The sequence below is a fragment of the Agelaius tricolor genome, unplaced genomic scaffold (assembly GCF_023055355.1).
Source record: "Agelaius tricolor isolate 1412-34295 unplaced genomic scaffold, bAgeTri1.0.p SCAF_1, whole genome shotgun sequence".
Lineage (NCBI taxonomy): Eukaryota > Metazoa > Chordata > Aves > Passeriformes > Icteridae > Agelaius > Agelaius tricolor.
In genome coordinates this window covers 100,323,130-100,344,317 of record NW_027269261.1, presented here as the reverse complement: position 1 = coordinate 100,344,317, position 21,188 = coordinate 100,323,130, and the positions used below count along the sequence as shown (strand labels likewise).

At 35.6% G+C, this 21,188-nt stretch overlaps 1 protein-coding gene across 10 annotated transcripts in view; it reads left to right on the top strand.

Annotated features, from left to right (window-relative positions):
* Positions 1–21,048, top strand: part of PHF3 (PHD finger protein 3) — a 52,910-nt gene extending 31,862 nt beyond the window's left edge. For 9 of the 10 annotated variants that reach the window (XM_071445522.1, XM_071445454.1, XM_071445505.1 and 6 more), the window contains 12 exons: positions 3,223–3,547; positions 4,572–4,749; positions 6,239–6,410; positions 6,537–6,693; positions 7,726–7,842; positions 9,930–10,061; positions 10,483–10,615; positions 11,114–11,306; positions 12,913–13,060; positions 14,174–14,263; positions 15,426–15,621; positions 16,743–21,048. In XM_071445522.1, coding sequence (XP_071301623.1) covers positions 3,223–3,547; positions 4,572–4,749; positions 6,239–6,410; positions 6,537–6,693; positions 7,726–7,842; positions 9,930–10,061; positions 10,483–10,615; positions 11,114–11,306; positions 12,913–13,060; positions 14,174–14,263; positions 15,426–15,621; positions 16,743–18,913 — 4,012 coding nt within the window. In that variant the 3' untranslated portion in view covers positions 18,914–21,048. The remainder of the gene's footprint in view (positions 1–3,222; positions 3,548–4,571; positions 4,750–6,238; positions 6,411–6,536; positions 6,694–7,725; positions 7,843–9,929; positions 10,062–10,482; positions 10,616–11,113; positions 11,307–12,912; positions 13,061–14,173; positions 14,264–15,425; positions 15,622–16,742) is intronic. The other variant, XM_071445463.1, reaches the window with a different exon arrangement.
* The last annotated feature ends 140 nt before the right edge of the window (positions 21,049–21,188 follow it).

Here is a 21,188-nt window from a genome sequence, read left to right as displayed (position 1 = left end):
AGTGTTTTTATTACCATTTTGTATAACTAGGTTTAAGCAAAACAATTGTAAACAATACATTGTGTTGTATAGAACAGACATCATGGATATATCCTAATTCTTTTTGTAGTCTTGGTTTCTGAATCCTGAATTTTAAAGTTTTGTTGTGTGTGTTAAAATACAGTGTAACTGAAACCTTGTTGTGAAGACTGGAATGAAGCCAAATGAATCTTCCATTTACAGTAGTTGGCTTGAATGACCTCTCTCTTGGTGTGTAGTCTTAGTGAAGAATGATCTTTTCTGAGTGGAATTCATTGTAGGGTTGACTTTTAAAATTTTCATTATTTATTTGATAGACCGGAAAATAAAGATTTAATACTGGATGCCTATCCTGGTGCCTTACTTGCACACCATCTCTATTACCCCCCTTAATATGTGTGAGCTAAGCTGAAGAATTCCATGTGCTGTCAATTTAAAGTTGAAGGTGTGCAGCATCTTGTGCATTTTAGTTTAATCTCTTCAGCAAATATCCATTTTCTAAATACAAATCAAAAGTTTGTTTTGGTTACTAGATGCAATCCATCTTCCTCATATAACAAATTAGTCTCCGATGCATGAATTTGCAAACTGAGGAAAAATTACATATATTTTAATAAAAATTCAATTAATAGCAGTTGTGGTTTCATGAATGGTGTATTCTTGGTTTCCTTTTATTTTTGAACCACAGGCATTAATTCCTTAGGACACCAAAACACCCTTTAAGCATGATGCTTTGGCTGTGTGGTTTGAATTTATTTCAGCTTTTGCAGAAAATCTCACATGGGGAATTTTTGTAACCAGTTCCATTGTTCCCAGAGCTTTACTAGTATTTTATTGCAGAGGTACAAGATGTGTTCTGTGTAAAGCACCCACTGTGGACCTTTGCAGTTATGAAATAGGGACTCACCTTATATTTCCTGCCTGTGCATGTTTGGCTCCAGGCTCTCAGAAAGGAGCAGTGAGCTTTGTGTAGCAGTCCTGTTGCTTCTTTCTTGTTTTTCTGTTGTGTTTATAAATGCTGTAGTATTACTCTGCTGAGACCATCAGAAGTAATTGTGCCCTAACATTACCTTTCTTGTTTTTGCAATTTGCTGGAACATGAATCTGAAAAGATTGAGGTACTGACAAAACATGAAGGAACCTCTGCCTTTCTAATTAAAATTATGAAGTAAATGGGCAGATGCTGTTTGCTAGTGACAAGTAATACTATTAATGTACTTGCAGCTCAGAAAAAGAAAATTCAAAAGGAGAAAATATTTTTCATCCCAAACTATTTTAAAAACCAGTTTCTTCAAATCTAGCAAACATCATCATAGGCTTTTTCTCAATCTGATGGACCTCTAAAACTTCTCAGACTCATTTTGTATCAAAATATTTTCTTCAGCAGAATGTAATCCTGACATATTTTGAGTAGGGAGGGACAGAACATACAGTTATTTCTTCTTTTGTTTCAAATGTCTGCTGTTAATAAGAGCTTTCATCTCTGAGGTAACAGTAATTTTTGAATACCATACCTGCATCAAGCCACCTGGAACATTGATTTACCGTTCTGGAGAATGAGAGTTGCTCTAAGCACATCATGTAATGTTTATAGGGTTCCACCAAGTAGGTAAGTCAGCAGATAGCCTGAGTGGGGACATACCTAAGTTAGGTATAATTTTGCTTAGAATCACCTTATGGAAGAGATCTGTAAGGTATTAGGTTAAAGAAATAGGGTTTGCAGGTCAGCGTATTTAGCTCTTAAATATATTGCTGAAATGATCAGGTTTTCATGAGTTACTTTTAAGTCAGGTCTGTCTTCTGTGAAATTCAAAACCTAGGAATTCAGTAAATTTTTAGTCTTACCAAAGAACTTCTACTTTCTTTAATACACTTACAGTCTTTCTGGATTTTCTTCATCCAGACTATTTGTTAAAGTACATATCTTGAATATAGTTTATATAAGTATAAAACAAAATGAAAAGAAGAAATAAAAATTGAACAAAAAAACCTGAACAAACAAAAATGCACACGAAAACAAACAAGCAATCCCTGCCCTCCCACCCCCAATCCTTCAAAAATATGAAAGGGGAAAGAGAATGGAAATGGATATCACAAGAGATCTTCCTGCATCATTTGAAAGCTGTTCCTTGGTGCTAGGTTCATTATTTGTAAAAAATAATTCCTACCACATAAGTCTCCTGAAGTAATTGGTTTTTAGCCTGTGAAACTTTGAAATTCCACATCATTCCCAAATTCTTGAACTGGAAATTGTACCTATCAGTGTAATTAGGTGTTCATTATACCTGATGAAGTTTTCAAAATGCTTCCACAAAATAGAAATCATGCTTTTGTTTTAGACCAGATGATCTTTACAGTGAAAGTACAATCTGTATTAAGGTTGATTCTAGTTTTAAAATAATGCAGTTAAGTGAGTTGAAGGGTGTCCATTAAAAGATAGTCATTTTGGTGTTTGAAGCATTCTTTAAATAACTTAGCTCTGAATAAAATGGCAGAGTAGTGTAAAAGTGTGTACCACGTTTAAACAAAAACAGTCACTGCAAGCTAGACTGGTGGTTTTGGAAGCCAAACTCCTGGCCCCATATTCACCAGTAAAGAGAATGAAAAGCAGCTTGCTAGAAATAATTTAGTAATAATGGTCTAAGGAATGAGATGTAAGATACCAACTAATTTAGAATAGGTTGATATACCCCTTGTGTTTGTCAGAACATTTAAATACCTCATACCGCTGTGGACGATTGCAGCTGCTGATGTGTTTGTGATGAATGATGACAATCATATTTGTAGGAAAGCAAGGATAATATCTTTTAAGAAAATTTTCAAGTATTTTCAAACAAATTGACTGTTTCTGAGAATTGCTGGATTTTTGGTTTTGTTTTTTAACATTCATAAGAACATTGATAGTAATCTGAAAAGAAGCTTGGTAGGATTTGGAAGCAAGTTACACAAACACAGTGAGGTTTGATAGTCTCTTGGACTGTTGTAAAAAGCAAAAAGGAAAAAAAAAACTCTTGGGAAGACCATACCATGTCGTAAGGCTGGAGATGGATGTAAAGCACCAAAGAAAATCACTTACTAGGTAAGAACAAATAATTGAGATGCACAGATCAAAGCAATTATGATATATCCTGCTGAAGGTGCTGTATCTTCTGTCATAGTCGTCTTTCACAGTTTTCACTGACTTTTATCTTACTTTGTTTTCAGGTTTATGGTAGGTTGTGGTAGATGTGATGATTGGTTTCATGGTGATTGTGTTGGGCTGAGCCTTTCTCAAGCACAGCAGATGGGTGAAGAAGATAAAGAGTATGTGTGTGTGAAATGCTGTGCTGAAGAAGACAAAAAAATGGAGTGCTTTGATCAAAATGTACCAGATAGTCAAGTGAAACTTGAGCATAAAGAAGAAAAAGCAATTGAGTGTGAAAAACTGGGGGTGTCAAAGCAAACACCTACTTGTAATCTAAATACAGCGACTGAAAAAACAAAGCAAACGGAGGACACTGGGAAGCACAAAGTCAAAATCTTCAGACGGGTGAGTCTTATTTAATGTTTTAAGTTCCCTTAATTTCTGAGGTTAGAAGGTTTCTGCCTGTGCTGTTGCCAATTTATAGACCATATTTCAGACATCTTTGTGAATCTAATTTAAATTATTTGCAAAGTTACTTCGTCTTCTAGGTGGCTTGACTCTTTCAAGAGGGTATTGCTAAACTCTTTTTTTATATTGAGCAGGGATAAGTTAATGTCATATGCATATAGAACATCCTGAGTTGGAAGGGACACATAAAGATCATTGAAGTCCTACTCCTGTATGTGTATATAAACCTATATATACAGGTGTACAAAGAAATGGTGAAGAACCTAGTGCATTTTTCTTTCAGATTTCTAATAGGACATCTGTCAATTTGCTATGTATTATGAGCTGCAGAAAAACAAAACAGGAAACAATACAGCAACAGTGTTTTAGTTTTTGATTGGTTTTATTTCAGATTGTATATAGAAAGGAATGCCTAGTGCTTTGTTTGGAGTTTTTCTACTTTTTGTCTAATTTTACTAACCAAAGGATAATTTACAAAGATTATTGCGACAATTCTTCAGTTTGTTAGTATATAATGTCATATTCATGATAACATAATCATAAGTAAGCCTGTCTTATTTCTGAGTAGTAGTATTGAAATTCTGGAATATAAACTGTTCTTTTTAATTTACATATGCTTTCTAAACATCCCTGACCTTTGTGGCTAAAACTGGTTAAGGAATGTTCATCGGTATCCCTGACTTTTTAAAATAACTGCAAACTTAGTGGTTGTCAACACAGAGCTTAAATGCAAATTCTCTGTGCTGTATCTTGAGCCAATATTTAAAGGAGATTGTTAAGCAATGCTTGGCAGTAATTTGGGATATTGTTCAGTAATTCTTTAGAAAATTATATGGTGACACACATCCAGGGGATACATTGTACAGTGTAAAAAGGAAAAAATGGGAAAAACACGTGGTAATTATGTAGAGGTTGATTGTAGCATTCAGTAGATGCTAACATGTGTAAATGTTTCTTTCAGGAATCTGGGGATGGGAAGAATTTACCAGAGTCCAGAGACTCAGATACTAAAAAAGGGCAGCATGTTCCTGCTCGGAAGGGATCACAAACTACTGCAATTCCTCGGCGGTCCCCTGAAGATAAAAATGAAAAAACAAGTAAAGAATCCCTTAGTACAATGGAAAGGTCCACAAAATCAGGTACCAAGGCTTGGGAATGTCCTCCATGCTGCAGTTCACATCAGTGTACAGTGAAGGATGATGCCTTTCTTCATAGCATCAGTTTTTCAAATCACGTTCCATAGTGGAAGAGCTGTTTGTTTCCATAACATTTATGATCTTTATTTCTCAATTTTTTTTCAGAGTTATTTAGTAGGTAGATGTGTCCTAGATAGATGTATGTTTCTGTTTCAATAGTAGAGGATACTCACATGATCAAAAGTGTGAGAAAAAATACACAGACATCTCTATTAAAATTTATTTTATATTGTATGAGACTTTAAAATACTCTTTCATAAAATACTATGAAATGCTTTATATGCATAGAACATATATAAATTATATTTTGACTTACTGATGTCTTTTGATAATAATTAACAACTTGACAATCTTGTCAACTCATTTCAGAGGGGACATTATATTACTTGCTGAGTCATCAGATTTTCATCTAAACTTCGTTCTAAAGGTTGAAGGGACATATTTACCCTCCAGCAACCTTTCTCCTCTCCCTAGCTCCCTTCCAGGAAGCATTTTTCTTCTAAGGTCATTATAATGTGAAGTTGTTGTTATTTGGGACTGAAATATCAGCAGCAAAGCTAGTGAGATTTTGTGTGAGAACTGTGTCTTTTACTCTGAAACTCAAGCTTTTAATTTTTGTCTAAAAATACATAACTTAGCTCTTCTGGTCTTTTGCCAGTGCTGGTGCATTCTAGAAATCTTTATCAATCTTTAATATATTCTTTTTTTTTCTGATTATAAGATGAAAAAATTAATTTTACTTAGTTCCCATTTCTTCCCTAAATTGAAGGGTGCTGCTCAAAATTTGTGACATGTTCACATGCTGACACAAATGAGCATTCAGTTGACTCTCTGAAAATTAGTAATTTTTCTTTAATGAGGTTTCTTTAATAATTCAAATAATGGACTTATCCATTATTTGAATTATTTATGACACAAACCTTACAATGACCTTGAATGTTACTTGAATCAGAAGATGAGATTATAGTTGAAATAATTTTGATGGCTATCAGATGCAGTAATGCTAAGTTTAATGTAAAATGATATTTTAAAGTAAAGCTTATTATGCTTATATGTGCTTCATAGTATATTATTTCTTAGTTTGTTCATTGAAAAATGAATCTATGCTGTTACAAAAATTTAGAGTCAAAAATCATACTTAAGATCAAGCTAATGAGCACTGGTCATCCTTATTTGGTGCAGATGAAAATACTGCAAATCAAAGGGCAAACCCCCTGTTTCTGCTAAGGAAGTTTTTGTTCTGGGTTAATCTAAGTAACATAAAATCCAAAGCAAAGAAGAAAAAAACCCCAACCAAACACAAACCATCCATCCTAGGGGTCCAGTCCTTCTTCTTGAGGATCAATTCTTAGCAGTTTAAAAATAAAATTTCATTAAAATAATTCCATCAGCAGCAAAAATTTCTAAATAAACCTACTTGATTATTTTACAGTTTTTAACTGTGTTTTGGTAGGTGTGCATGAGAAACAAGAAATTAAGAAAAAGAAAAATGAGAAGGGATCCAGTAGTGCAACACACCTGCCAGCTGTGCCAGCTTCCAAGCCATCTGCTGATCAGATAAGACAAAGTGTTAAGCAGTCTCTTAAGGAAATTCTTATGAAAAGGTAAAGATATATCAAGAAATGAAATTATTTATTTGTATTTATAAATATTTTCCTTTGGAAGGCAAAGGAAAAACTGTTAATTATTTGGATGCATTTTGTAATTTTTGCCATTGTGTCCTCTTATAGATTGACAGACTCCAGTTTAAAGATTCCTGAGGAGAGAGCAGCAAAAGTTGCCACAAGGATTGAAAGAGAGTTATATTCTTTTTTTCGAGACACTGACGCGAAGTATAAGAACAAATACAGAAGTTTAATGTTCAATCTGAAAGATCCTAAAAATAATGTATGTGTGATTTGTCTGTTGTCCTTTGCAGAAGTCCTTGATTTGCTGTAGATTTAAGGAACAATCTTCAATCTAGAAATGTTATCAACCCTCCTGCAGTTTAACTGGTTTGAGGTTTTTTTTGGGTTTCCTTGGTTTTTTGATGTTGTTTGTTCCTGGGCACTGAGTGTCCTCTGTGTTCTTCCCCATCATCAATTCTCCAACTCCTTGCTCCCAGTGTACAGTTTTTTTGTTTGGTTTCAAGCTGTAGTAGATACAGTTGGCCAAGTTTGTGTTTCTCTTTACCACTGATATGTTATTTAGATATTCCTGTCCCCCCCATAATTCTTTGCTGTTTACTACACCTACTCTTTTTCTGTTAAAGATCTCCTTACTGTGCTTTTTCACACCCAGATTTCTCAAGCTTGGTCTTCACTCTCTATTCTGCTTTCTGTGAGCCCATTATTTAACATCATTCCTCCTCAGCTTCTGTCTTTTGTTCTTTATCAGTTATTCTGATCAAGTCACTTTGTTTATAGTTTTTTGCCATTACAGTGAGCCAATTGTAAGAATTCTATCTTAACTTTCATCTAACAGTTAACTTCTGTTTTCTCTTTGCTCATACTGCTAAAGTAGTTGGTTGTCTTTTTTTTACCCTAGGACTTCATTTAGGCAAGAAGCATAGATATCCTCTTTGATGGCATCTTCTCTTTGTTGTGTAATGCAGAGGATTTGCACCTTTAAAAACAAAAACTGTGAAATGTCTGAGTTTCTGCTGCAGTGGGCATAAAGTCTTTCTCTTTTGAAACAGCAGTTAATTATATTTTTAATCATTAAGGGTATGTGTAGATACATTGTTATGTAGAATAAATGGAGCTCTGGAATTAAGCTTTTTATGTTATAAAATCTAGTACTGATTCCTGGAGAGGAGATAATTACAAACCCACTCCATTTAGCTGTACAGAGCATGTTGTATGTTACTTCTCTGATTTATTTCCTGCTGTGAGCTATTTTTGTCTTGATAGCAACAGTTACTTTTCTTCTTTCTTCTAGATACTATTTAAGAAAGTACTGAAAGGAGAGGTTACTCCAGATCATCTAATAAAAATGAGCCCAGAAGAACTGGCTTCCAAAGAGCTGGCTGCTTGGAGACAGAGAGAAAACAGACATGTGAGATTTGTCAACTTACGTTGTTTATTTGACAGCCTAAGCATGTGTAACTTCTGTTTGCAGGTTAAGTGTATGCCCAAAGAACAGAATGGATGTTGCAACCAAGCAGGAGGATCTCTGTTATTCATTAAGTACTCAGAACCCAAAGATGTTGTCAGGACAGAAGTGAAAGGAGTGTAGTCAGTTTCTGAGGGGAGGCAAACATGCACTTTCCTTTGCCTTGCAACTTTGTTGCTGCTGGCTCTTCTTTCTGTCTCAAAGAAGGCTTCTTTGTCCTTATTTTCCACAAGATTTTAAAGTTGTTGCTGGAGCTTTACAAACACGAGTTTCTTAAACAGGCAGAAACGGATACTGGACAAACCAAACGGGAGCAAACTGGTGTTGTTTCTAATTTACTGCTGAAGTGTTACAAATCAGTCCCCAAAAAGTAAATCCAGAGCTGAAAACCTGATCTGCCAGTTGGAAAAGCAGCCTAAAGGGACAACGAACAACAACAACAACAAAAAAAAAAAAAAAAAAAAAAAAAAAAAAAAAAAAAACCAAAGAAAAAAAAAACAAAAAACAAAAAAACAGGCAGCAAAAGAAAGCCAAGTGTAGGAAGTTTACTAGGTTAGTTTAGGCATGACTTCTCAAAGCAGAGCGTCACTCTGTGTACTGTGCTGAGAGTTTAGAAGGAGAAACAGGAATAAGAGGTTCTGTATTTTTATAAAAAATTCCTTTTTGTTAGACATAGCTCCATTTATTGGGCATTTAGTCTGATGATAACTGCAGCTGCTTAGAAATGGCCATTAAAAATTTTCTAATTTACAAAGTCTGGATTTATGTTGACAGGATCTTTGGTATTTATATTCCACATCATAAAATCTAAAAGCACATTGTTTGGGTAGTGTAAATTCATCTGTGTGCTTGGAATTAATGTTTGGTAATAACTAATTTAGTGGAGTGGGATGCAGTGTGCTTTGCAATAGTAGTAATTCCTGTGTTTTTTCCTTGTCATTGCACATTGTGGCTAGACTTGGTTATGAATCATGATAACTTTTTGCTACTTTCTGTGGAAAAACACTTGCTGATTATCTTGTTTCAAGGGACTAGAAAGCATGAAAAGTTTGTGTATTCTGTAGCTATTCCAAAGCCCATCTTTGTAGTGGAACTTTTTTACATTTATTTTTATATACATCAGAGAAATTCTAAAAACAGACCATGCAAAATAAAATTCCACTGCTATGAGAAATATCTTCCCAAAAAAGTGTATGCTGCTCAAAAAATTGCTGAAGGGTCCTAATTATTCCAGAGAAATGCTTCAAAATTTTTAGAAACATGTAAAATAAATAGCGATGTACCACTTGACTGTATTTTTCATGTTACTATTTAAGCAAGGCATTGAGACTGCAACTTAATAATTTTTTTTTTCAATTTCCCCACGATGTTCATAAGTATTGTTGGTATTTTTCAGACAGATAAAGCAATCATAGACTGCTTGTTTCCTTAGTAAATTAGGCTTGAGAATATTTGGCACAGCCAACATAACCTTGTCCTGGTGTAAGAAATGGAAATGTGCTTTAAGAGGCAATATTAGAAATAATGGTTTATATTTTATTTTATTGCAGGAAAGCAAAGCAGCAGTGCTATTGCAATTAGCATCTCCATTACTTTTAAAAATACCTTTAAGTTTTTTCTTGAGATGAAGCATTAGGTTTATGTACTAAAAACAAAATGTTGAAAAATTATACAAATTGGCATATATTTATATCCTACATTGTCGCTATTATCATGGGAAAATAATGGATGTATTTCTTTCTTTAGCTCTTGGGAAATCAGAATTACCAGTATTTTAAGTCAGTGTTGAAGGTTTGCTTTATAACTTATTTAAATGCATTCCTGGTAAGTCCTTGCTGTTACACTGTAGGAGAAGTTAGACAGGCTGCTTCCATGTTTCCTTTATGAAACTACTTGACACTTGCAAAATAAGAATGCATTACTTTTCTTCCTAGAGGGTTCTCTAATTGCAATACCGTTATCTCTTATATTTTTGAATTTCCAAATTTTACTGTATGGGAGTAATTACACATAACTACTTGTTTTCACAGACAATTGAAATGATTGAGAAAGAGCAGAGGGAGGTTGAAAGAAGACCAATTACAAAAATTACTCACAAAGGAGAAATAGAAATTGAAAGTGAGACACCAATGAAAGAGCAAGAGGAAGTAATGGAAATTCAGGTAGGAAAGAAAGCATGGCACTACAGTATGTTCAGTACATAGGCAATATGGTTGTGAGGTGTTTTGTTTATGATTCTGTTGTTCAAGTTTATAATTATCTGATAGTTTTTCTTTTATCTTTACTGACTTCTTGGCCTGGTGATTTTGTTGGTTTCTTTCCTTCAATGTTGTGTCTGTGACTGTATGATGAATTCTGGCAGTAGTAGAAATTAGAAAATATTCTAAATGGTACCTTAATATATTTGAGAATTAGTTATTGTAATGAATTTGAAGATTTTTTTGATAGAATTTTTCGCTATACAGCTGAAGGAAGAGCTTTATGTCTGAAGGGAGGAAAATGCCATAAAACTTTTAAACAATATTAGGAATATTAACAGAGGGATTAAAAAAGCCTAACTGAAATGTGTTTGACTTTTCTTAGGAACCTAATACGAAGTTGTTTGAGAAGTCAGAAGAAGCTGAAAAGGATAAAGAAATAAATGAATCTGCATCTCCGGACACTACAAGTCAACATAAAAATCATCTCTTTGATCTAAACTGCAAAATCTGCATAGGTAATTTGGGAAAGAACATGAAAATAAATAGATGGCACTTCTATAATTTTCAGTCATAAATCTCAATATACCTCAAGAATTTAAATAAATGTGGTTTTTTACTTAGTTTGCTGACAAAGTTGTGGCAGGAATGTTTTACTTCATCATTTACAAAAGAGACTATTAAAAGGGTAGTCTATTGGCATAAACTTGTCTTCTTTTAAAAAAACAGCTTCAGAGAGTGCAATCCCTATGGTGGATGTACATACTACTGTTGATTCCTCATTTCTTTATCCTATGCCATCGCAGTGCCAAAAATTATGTTTAGTACTGTATAAACATATACAGTGTAATAATTTCTGCAGGGTCAAATATGTGTAAATATGTATCCTATCCCACTTCAGTGGCAATATGTAGTATTTTTGGTGTGTCTTCCTTGTGTTCAGAGGAAGTTCAGAGGAGGTCCTCTTTTTGTTTCTCTAATAAAAAATGAAACCTCTTGTGCTTTCTTTCCTGCAGGCCGAATGGCACCACCTACTGATGATGTGTCAGGGAAGAAGGTGAAGGTGTCTGTTGGGGTTGCACGGAAGCAGTCCGACAATGAAGCAGAGAGCATTGCAGACGCACTCTCCTCCACATCAAGTATTTTAGCTTCAGAATTACTGGAAGATGATAAGCAAGACTCATCAAAGTCATTCACACCTCTCCCAAAGTAATACAAGCTGTAGAAACAGTATTTTTAAATGAAAGACATTATTAATCTTGTTAAGCTATTATGTCTAAAGCTACTTTTTTAATGGTGTTTCATTAATCCATTTGGGTACTTGAAGTCGTACACAGTTTTAGAATGGAGTTCTCTGCTGGAGTAAATGCTGTTCATTTATATGCATAATAGTACATATATTGTTGTGATTTCAAACTTCTAATTACCACATAGTTTACTTTTCCCAAAAAGCCAATATTTTCTGGTGCAGCAAGGTTTAAAAAGAGATTATATTACAAAAAATCAGTATATAAATTTCATATTGCCTTTTGCTGTTAAGACATGTAGTGTACATATTGTGCTGCATTTAAATAAGCGTGTCTTTGTATAAGCGTATATATAAATTTGGGGAATTTGATACTGCTCTAAACAGAGCATTTACACTGATAATTCAGGCTAGTTTGAAATTCCAAAGTAGTGCTTTTCCAGAAATGGCAGGTAACAGCATAACAGCAGCTTGTTTGATGTTTTGCTGTATTTGCTGTCAGCTCTCTCTTCATTTTCTTCCACACTCTGCTACTCACTAAAAAGGAAATTGCAGTTTATGAGGCTGTTTCTTTTTGGTGTGAGGGAGGCTTTTCGAGAAAAACATCCACTCCCAATTATTTAGAATTAACCAGAGTTCATACTGAAATTTTGCCTTTATCAGGACAGTGTGATCTTTTACCAAGGATAGTGAACTTTGGTTTTTGAATAGCTTACAGCAAGTTCAAGGTAATTTCCAGTGTCAACAGAAATAAACATAGGTTACAGTGTTACTGCATGTGGTACTACTGGGCAGCTTAAAACTGTTAATAACATGCCGAGAATATTTTGATAGCAACACGTTGGGAAATGTTGAAATGTGTAGTCTTTTTCATAAGGAAACTCTCAGGTTGAGAAACACTCTCCTGTGAAATTATTTAAGTCATCCCATTAATTTTTTCAGCTGCTTTGTTGACAAAACTGAGGCTTTTTTTCAAAGGCAGGAAAAACAGTTTTTTACAGGTGGAATTAGGAGGAGGCACTCACAGAAAGTGTGGAAGTGGTGCATAGATGAGAAGACATGAGGAGCCAGCTTGTGGTACAAAGAGAGAGTAGGGTGACACAGGCATGCAGGTGGTGGACAGACAGTGGTGGCACAAAATGTAGGAGTTAGGAAAGCAGTATAGGCCAGCAGGCAGTGTGTTTTCATCTTTTACCTGTGGCAGGGGAACATCTCTCTGGCTCTGCAGCACCTGTGTGTGTTTGTGTCCTCTTCAGTATAGAGAATTATAGATAATTCTCAGAATAAACAACTTCTCTGTTTTTAAAAAATATTGACTAGGGAATTAATATGCTGCTCATCTGACTATTCCTGTACCATAGAGCTACTCCAATGGAAGATAAGAAATGTGGTTGTCTGCCTGTCTTTTTTCTTTAACCCTTCAGTATGCTTAACTGAAAGAGAAAATTCTTTATAATACTTGTGATAAAGTATTTATTTCTGTGATAAAGAAAAATTAGGATTTACCCTGTCTTGCATGATGTATCATGTTGTAAACTGAGTGGGTTTTTCGTTTGTCCTTTATTTTAGGTCAGAAACGCCTGGTACTGTGGAATGTGAAAGTCTGTTTCTGGCACGACTGAATTTCATCTGGAAGGGCTTTATCAATATGCCTTCCGTAGCAAAATTTGTTATTAAGGCTTATCCAGTTTCTGGCTCCTTTGAGTATTTAACAGAGGTAATTATATTTATTGAAAAGAATTAATGAACAATTAATTTATTAATTTTACCAACTCACTTACCTTGTAGGCTATAATTAGTATAATGATGGAAGACAGTGAGGCATGATCATTTTACTGAATGAAGTATTAGTGGGAGGACATTGATTAAGGTCTATATTTGTAAGTCAAGCATTAGTCATTACATGAACCTCTTGTTCATCTTCCCATCTATAACAAAAACCTGCGTAATGGAGTTTTTTTGTTGGTTTTTTTTTGCCCATCTGGTGGCAGTTCTGGTCCTAACTTTGCATTGTGACTCAATTGTCCCTGAAAAAAAAATCATGTAACATTCTCTTCTGTGTCTGAAAGACTGGAAGAGCATGTAACTGCTTATAATAGTTGTCTTTGTGTCACAAAATAAAGATCAGAGAGCTCATAAGGCACAATTTTCCTTCTTGAGAGCTGCACAGGATGCATCAGCCTTCTAATTAAAAGAACTTAGGTCTTCTGTTAATAAGATGGTCTTTACTTTGCTGTAGATCTTCAGGGAAGTGCAGGCCATGCAGTAATCCTTAATACTAAACGATTGTTATATGAGTATCATACATTTTTCAAAGCTCTTCTATTTTATTCCAAAAGAATTATTTTTCTGAAAGTCTGTTTATTTTGCTTGGGAACAGTGAACTCAGTAGTATCCAAGAATTTACATCTTTATATACATGCACATGTAGGTTATATTTTCCCCTCATGATGAAGATTTTGAAAGTTTATTATGAACATAGATGTGGAGCTCTCATTGTGGTGTGATGTGATGGATAGCTTGAGTGTTCCCAGAGCACAGTACAGTTATGTTTGCCATTAATGTTACCAGAAAGGATAAATTTTGCAAGGTTTAGATGAACAGTATTGAATGATAACTAATTTACTATGTATTGGTAACTTCATACTGAAAATCTAAAATGTCCAAAATTTAATTTTGTTCTTCTGTTGTAACTTCTACTGATATTTTAAAATTACAACTTAAGAAATAAAAGAACTAAGTATGTTTTGAATTTAATGAAACAAATACTGGATGAAGGACATAGCACAAGATTTATTTGGATTCACGTTTCTGTTGTCCTTTCTCATAGGATTTACCTGATAGTATTCAAGTAGGTGGCAGGATATCTCCCCACACTGTCTGGGATTATGTAGAAAAAATCAAAGCTTCAGGGACCAAGGTAAGAATTTTACCTAGTAAAGACTTGCTGTTTAATATGCATCTTAGTCATCCTAAAGATACTTAGTTTATTTCTCTTTGAAACATTTGCAAAATATGTGAACGTTAGGAATATCTCATGGTTATGTTGAATGGGATGGGTGGCAGCTGCTGGCTTTTTTTTTTTCCTACCTAACCTTAAACTGTCATCTGCTGTTTGAGAATACCTGTCTTTGTTTTTCACAGTAACTCATCAGAAATGTTAGGATACCACTCCACATCTCAATTTTTTCAGTAGTGTTACATTGTGCAAAACCATCTCAGTGGCTCTTTGCTGGACTTGTCCCACTGTGTTCCAGTTGTCCTTATGCTGGGGAGCCCAAAACTTGAAGTCCTTTCCAGGTGGTGTCTCACAATTGCTGCATAGAAAGAAATAGCCATTTCCCTTGGTGTGCTGACTGCTTTGATTCTGACACCCGGATTGCAGTAGGCCTTCTTGGTATGGATGCATCACCAGTTCATGCTGGGCTTGTCCACCAGGATCCTCACATCATTTTATGCCAAGCTGTTTTCCAGCCAGTCAGTCCCCCAGCCAGTTCTGGTGCATAGGGTTACTTCAGCTCAAAGTGCAAGATTTTGCATTTTGCCTTTGCTGACATTGACAAAGTTTAGCCTGTTATTTCAGCCTGCTTAGGTGCCATCTCAGTTTTGCAGAGGTTCTTCTGTCCAATCTTCCAGTCTGTTCAGACAGCATCAGCTCCTGAGCTGGGCTTTGGGCATAATTCTGGGATCTGAATACTCATCTTCCACTATTATTAATGGACGTCTTGGACACAACAGACTACAAAACACAGCTTTCTAGTAATGTTAAGGGTAGAGAGTGGAGTAATTAATTGGAAGCTGGCAAGCTTCCCTGAAACTTGTTATTTAGTTGTCTGTTAAAATATTGGCTCTTTTGTCATGTACTTCAATTAATTTTTTCATACTAAGTGCTTTCTACTTGTTTTATCTAGCTCTGAATTATTTTGGCACTGTTTCTGCTCCTTCTGTCTCTTCTGTTCTCTGCCATTTTGGCATAGCTTTTTCTCCTCAGCACCGTTCTTTTAAATAAAGAGCAGTCAGTAAAAAAACATTTCACAGAAAAATATTCTTGACCATCTTTTTCCCTCTCATTCTGTGAACAGGAGATCTGCGTGGTTCGCTTTACCCCGGTAACCGAAGAAGATCAGATCTCCTATGCATTGCTGTTCGCCTATTTCAGCAGTAGAAAACGTTATGGTGTAGCGGCCAATAATATGAAGCAAGTGAAAGATTTGTACCTCATCCCTTTAGGTTCCTCAGATAAAGTCCCTCATCACCTTGTGCCTTTTGATGGGCCTGGTAAGTACAGCTTGGAATTTGGAATTTTATTATCATAACGCTACCCGAAGAAGTTGGCAATAAGAGGAAATGAAATTTAAAAATGCTATTTTATTCAAATATGGAATGAGTTTTCTATAGTATTATTATAATAGTTTCCTTGAAAAGATAATTATTTCCCCTTGCTAGATTATGGTGATACTTCAAAGATGAAAATATTAGTGTTTAACAACCTTGTTTTATGTCTGCTACCTTCTTTCTCTAACACAGGAGGCTTTGTAGGTTTCAATATCAGTAAACTGAGTCACACAAGTAGACTGTGGTAGAAGGCATAAGTTCCAAATTGATACTCTCAATTTAAAATAGTATTTTTCATTATTTTAATTGTTTTTATCTTTTTTCTCAAGTATTCCAAAGTTCCTTACAAAAAAATACATTGAAAGTTTAAAACATAGATGGGCAAGGAAGAAAAGGTCTTGAAAGGGCACTCACTTGATCTGTGTACACCTGAGTTACTTATATCAGTTTATCTTAGTTATAAAAATCAGTGCATAATCTTTCTTTTTGAGATAGGCCGGGCCAAAATGAAGATAGAATGAGCTAGAACTCTTTTTTTTTTTGCCATTATATGGAACAAAATAGATGGTGAGGAGATGGGTAATAGTATGCCATGAGGGAAACATTTCTGAAATTGCTCCTGGTAAATCTTGGAAGAAGTATGTCTGATACAAACTGATGAGGAGATTTTTTGTTTGCAAGTGTTCTGTTTACTTTTTTTTCCCTATTATACGTTGCTACCACTGCTACCATGTTGTAGCTGAGTTAGACTGATGTTTAACTTCCGTGCTGATTCTGATGAGATTAGATATCCTATCTGTCTCATATTCTCTGTTTGGAAGTTATAGTGTACTTGAACCAATCTTAAGTGGCAGTGCTTGAAGTCATACTTTTAATACTGGAAATACATATTTTTATGATTTTAAGTATTGTTTATGTTTAACATGACAAGCAGAACAAATTCAAATGCCATAAGATTAATACTTTGATAGTATATTGTAAGTATATGGGGGTTATTTTTGTTAAAATTATTGCCTTAACCAAAATACAAAGAGATGATAAATTGCTGTTGCAATTCTGTACAGGGATTGAAATACATCGACCAAATTTATTACTGGGATTGATAATTCGCCAGAAGATGAAGAGGCAGATTACTGCTGTTTCAAGTGTAACCAGCAGTTTTGCAGATGAAGCTGCTGAAAGTACCTTGAGTAGCTTGCCACCAGAGAAGAAAAGCAAGCCAAGCAAACATGAAGTCTCACATCATGATTTGGCACTAGAAGAAGAAGAGGAAAATAATTTTTTTAATTCCTTCACAACTGTGCTACACAAGCAGAGAAATAAACCACAGCAGTCTAATACAGACGATGCTCCAGCAGTTATTGAGCCGTTGGTGGAAAGTACCAAACATGAACCACCAAAGCCTCTCAGGTTTCTTCCTGGAGTCCTGGTTGGATGGGAAAATCAGCCTTCAACTCTGGAGCTAGCAAATAAACCCTTGCCAGTTGATGATATTCTTCAAAGCCTGTTGGGCACGACAGGGCAGGTGTATGAGCACAGCAAGTCAGAAGCAGGTCCTAGTGAAGACATACCATTATTAAATGAACAGGCCACCTTGAAAGAAGAAACCATGGATGTTGCTGATGTAACTGCTGAAGCTGGTGAAGCAAAGACTGGTTTGGATGATCCTCAAGAATCCACTAATGCTGCTGCAACTGTGGATGCAGCAGCTGTAGGGACCTCAAGTTCTGCAAGAAGTACTGGTTCTTTGATAGGGCTGACTCTTAAGGGAAAACCTCCAGATGTCTCCACAGAAGCATTTTTAGCAAATTTGTCTGCTCAGGCACAGAATAAGGAAACTGAAGAAAGTAAAGAAAATGACCCAAAGCGACAGATACCAGACAAAGATAGTGTTGCACAGGAAGTTAGAAGGAGCACAAATTCCAGCTTTTCTTCCTCATCAAATTCAGGAAAAAAGCCCAGTGAGAACAATGTTAATGTAGGCTCTGCTGAAGGTACTACTGCTAATACCTCTAAATCACCACCATTTATTAATCTTAAAAGAGACCCACGACAGGCAGCTGGACGAAGCCAGCAGACTAATATTTCAGAAAACAAGGATGGAGATGTTAGCAGAAATGAAGACCGACAAAATGCTTCAGGAAATGATCAAGGAGAACCAGAGAATAAACAACTTTCTGGAGAAGGGGGCTTAAACCTGTATCAAAGTGAGGCACAAACCAATGAGACACCGTTCAGTTCAGCTGCAGCTAAGGCAGATAACACAGTTGCATCACAAGCAGAAGATACCAAACACTCACAGGAAGATGGATTGATGCAAAACATTGAAACAGTGAACTCATTTAGAAGAGGACCAGCCGCAACTTCATCTCATTTTGAAACTGAAAACTCTTCTCGTTCTGAATTTATTTCCAAAGTCCCAAGCCCTATTGCAAGTGGCAGCTTCTCATCTGTTGGACCTCCACAGCAGAATTTTCAGCATTCTAAATCTAATCCACCTGGATTTCAATTTCAGGCTCCTGCACCTCATAACTTCCCTCCACAAAACAACCCTATGTTTGGATTTCCTCCTCATTTACCACCTCCGCTTCTTCCTCCTCCTGGCTTTGGTTTTCCTCAAAATCCAATGATGCCATGGCCACCAGTAGCTCATTTATCAGGTCAGCCACAGTATGCCGGACCCATTGCACAAGGGCTACCAGTGGCTCACAAACAATCAAGATTTTTGGGACCAGAAAATTTTTTTCAGAGTAAAGACAGTAGGAGACCAGAAAGACGCCACAGCGATCCTTGGGGCAGAGAAGAACAGCATTTAGAGAGAGGATTCAGTAGAGGAAAAAATGATAGACAAAGACCTTACAGTGAAACCCATCACCAAAAAAAAGACAGACATGAAAAAGAATGGAGCAATGAAAAATACTGGGAGCAAGATTCTGAGAGAAACAGGCGCAGAGACAGAAACCAGGAAAAAGAGAGAGAGCGGAAGAGTAGAGAGGAAGGACAGAGAGACAAAGAAAGAGCGCGATCCCCACACAGTGATAGAGCTGCTGATGGAAAAAGCCCCAGAGAGACTAGAAATCCAGAAAAAAAGACAGAGAAGCCTAAAAGTGATGAACAGGCTCATGAAAAAGATAAGGAGAGGGAGAAAAGCAAAGACAAACATAGAGAACGAGAAAGTGAAAAGAACAGAGAGAGACATAGGGACCACAGTGACAGAACTAAAAGCAAAAGGTAAAAAGATGCAGGCAGTCTTTTAAAATCCTATTTAAATAAACTGTTAGAGTAATGTTGTAAAACTTTGTATGACAAAAAAAAGAGAGCCTGCTAGGATTGTGCCATCGTTTTTTATTCTGTGTTGGTGTTTTGCAGAAACAAGTCTGTGTTTTGGTACCACTCAACGTACCAATACTCATCCTTTTTTTCATTATACCAACTATCGCTAGAAGTAGGAGTTGAATATTTTAAAAATTTTACATTGCTGTATATTCAAAATTTTAAAGATTTCTTTTTATTAATATGCAATAAAGGCTTAGGAATTTTCTTAGCTGAGGAAGTTGGCTTTAGTCAAGTCTGCAATATAGTTGCTGCCTTTGGTAATTTGTGCTCTCTTCTGTTTTAAGATGCCCTGATAATTTTAAAGGTCGTTTTCATACAATACCCTTGTTTTTAAATTGCACTGTTTTTAAAGACTGCAGCAAAGCCTCAGAATCCACATGTTACAACAAAATGTAATATGTTCAGTGGTGTGAAGAGTTTGGGTTTTTTTTTAAATTATTCAGTAGTACAAAAAGACCTCAAGTATATTTGGTTATATTATATTTCAAGTTTTTCCTAAGCATCTGAAGCAGTTTGTGACCAGAAATTGGAAGGCTGAGCTGCTCGAATGTTACTGCTTTAAACTGCACTTGTTTTAATAAGAAAGCATTTCTAACCTAAATTCTTGAAAATTATTTGTAGTAGTAAATTCATTTCTCCCACCATTTTCCCTGCTTCAAAAACTTGAATACCTAAGCTTGTACATTACTTTGTGTTTTGCTATCCTTTTTACTGTAAAATGTAAATATTTTAAGGGATATTTTGATTCTAAAATGATAAAACTTTCTCACATACTGTGTGTGTTTGATTTCATAGCTGTGAAACTGTAGGCTAAATGAATACAGAAGGCTGAGTCACAGAATGCCACATTTGTTGTACACTTTATAGCTCGGTTTGTTTTGAGTTTTGGAGAACAAAGAGGGGGGAGAAGGGCAAAAGTGTTTGTACCCGTGGGACTTCTGGTAACTTGGTATTTTGTGGACTACCATCCAGCAGTGCCAAACAACATGCAAATGTGAAAACAAAATCACCTACTCTTATACTTTTTAAAATACACTGGGCCTTCTATTGAGTCTGTCAGAAACAACAAAAATATTCCACCATATAAAGAAAAACTGAGGTTTATTGTTCTGGTTTTCAGTGTTTTGTTTTTCCACTTTGAGTGCACAACCTTACTATGCTGCTGACAGAGCATTTTGCACTTTGCTGTAGAAAAGACTCTTCTTTCCAGAAAAGTCTTCCCAGTTTAACAACATCATAATTGTTAGTTTTAATTATAAATATATTTTAAGGTCAATTTTTACTTGGATACCTTGCAAGTAACTTCATGGTCAAACTGGCTAAAATTTAAAATATTGCACTGAATAAAGGAGGTGGTAGACTTTTATTAAGTGATGTTTTTTCAGCTCATCGTTGACAAGACTAATTAAAAAAATCCTCAGTAGCTAAAAGCGACATTCAAACATCTTTAAAATAAAACTAGGCTTTTCCAAATTAATTCCATGGTCTGTAAAGCAGTAGTGCTATTGAATATATCTGGTAGTAATATACACGTGTTTTGTTGTTTAAATATTTGCACTGAGTTCTGTAGGCACAGAAATGCACCAAGACATTGTTCTCATTTTTGGAGTAAGTTTTAAATTGACAGCTCTGCATATGAAGATTTTCTTTTGATCCATTCAAAAGTAGTCTACTCCAAGGTCACTGGTGATCTGCCTCTCACATGTGCATCCATCTCTGCTCTGAAAATAAACTGGAAGCAGTGAAAATTGCAACTGCCTGTATGGAAGGGATGGGAATGCTTTCTGCCAGAACTACCAGAAATAATTTGTTTAAAAGAATATGTAAACATTTTTCAAGTTTGCTGAGTGCTTTGCCACCTGCCTTGTGTATGTAAAACCTGAAGAGAGCCACAGTAAAACAGCTCTTGAGGGAGAGTTTTGTTAAGTGTTTAAGTTAACAAACAGCAAAAGTCTCCAGGATTTATTCCAAGGATGTGCATTAGTGTAATGGGAATAAATCCTGCTACTACAAGAATAAAGGATTTTACTTTTCCATTGCCTTCAGTCACTCTCCTTCCAACATTTGTGTTTGCTGGAAGTGCTCTGATTACTTGTTCCTTGTTTTACACCAAATCACTGCTCAGATCACACAAGGCAGTGTGGACTGCTGAGGAACTGGCAGTACACCAGAAG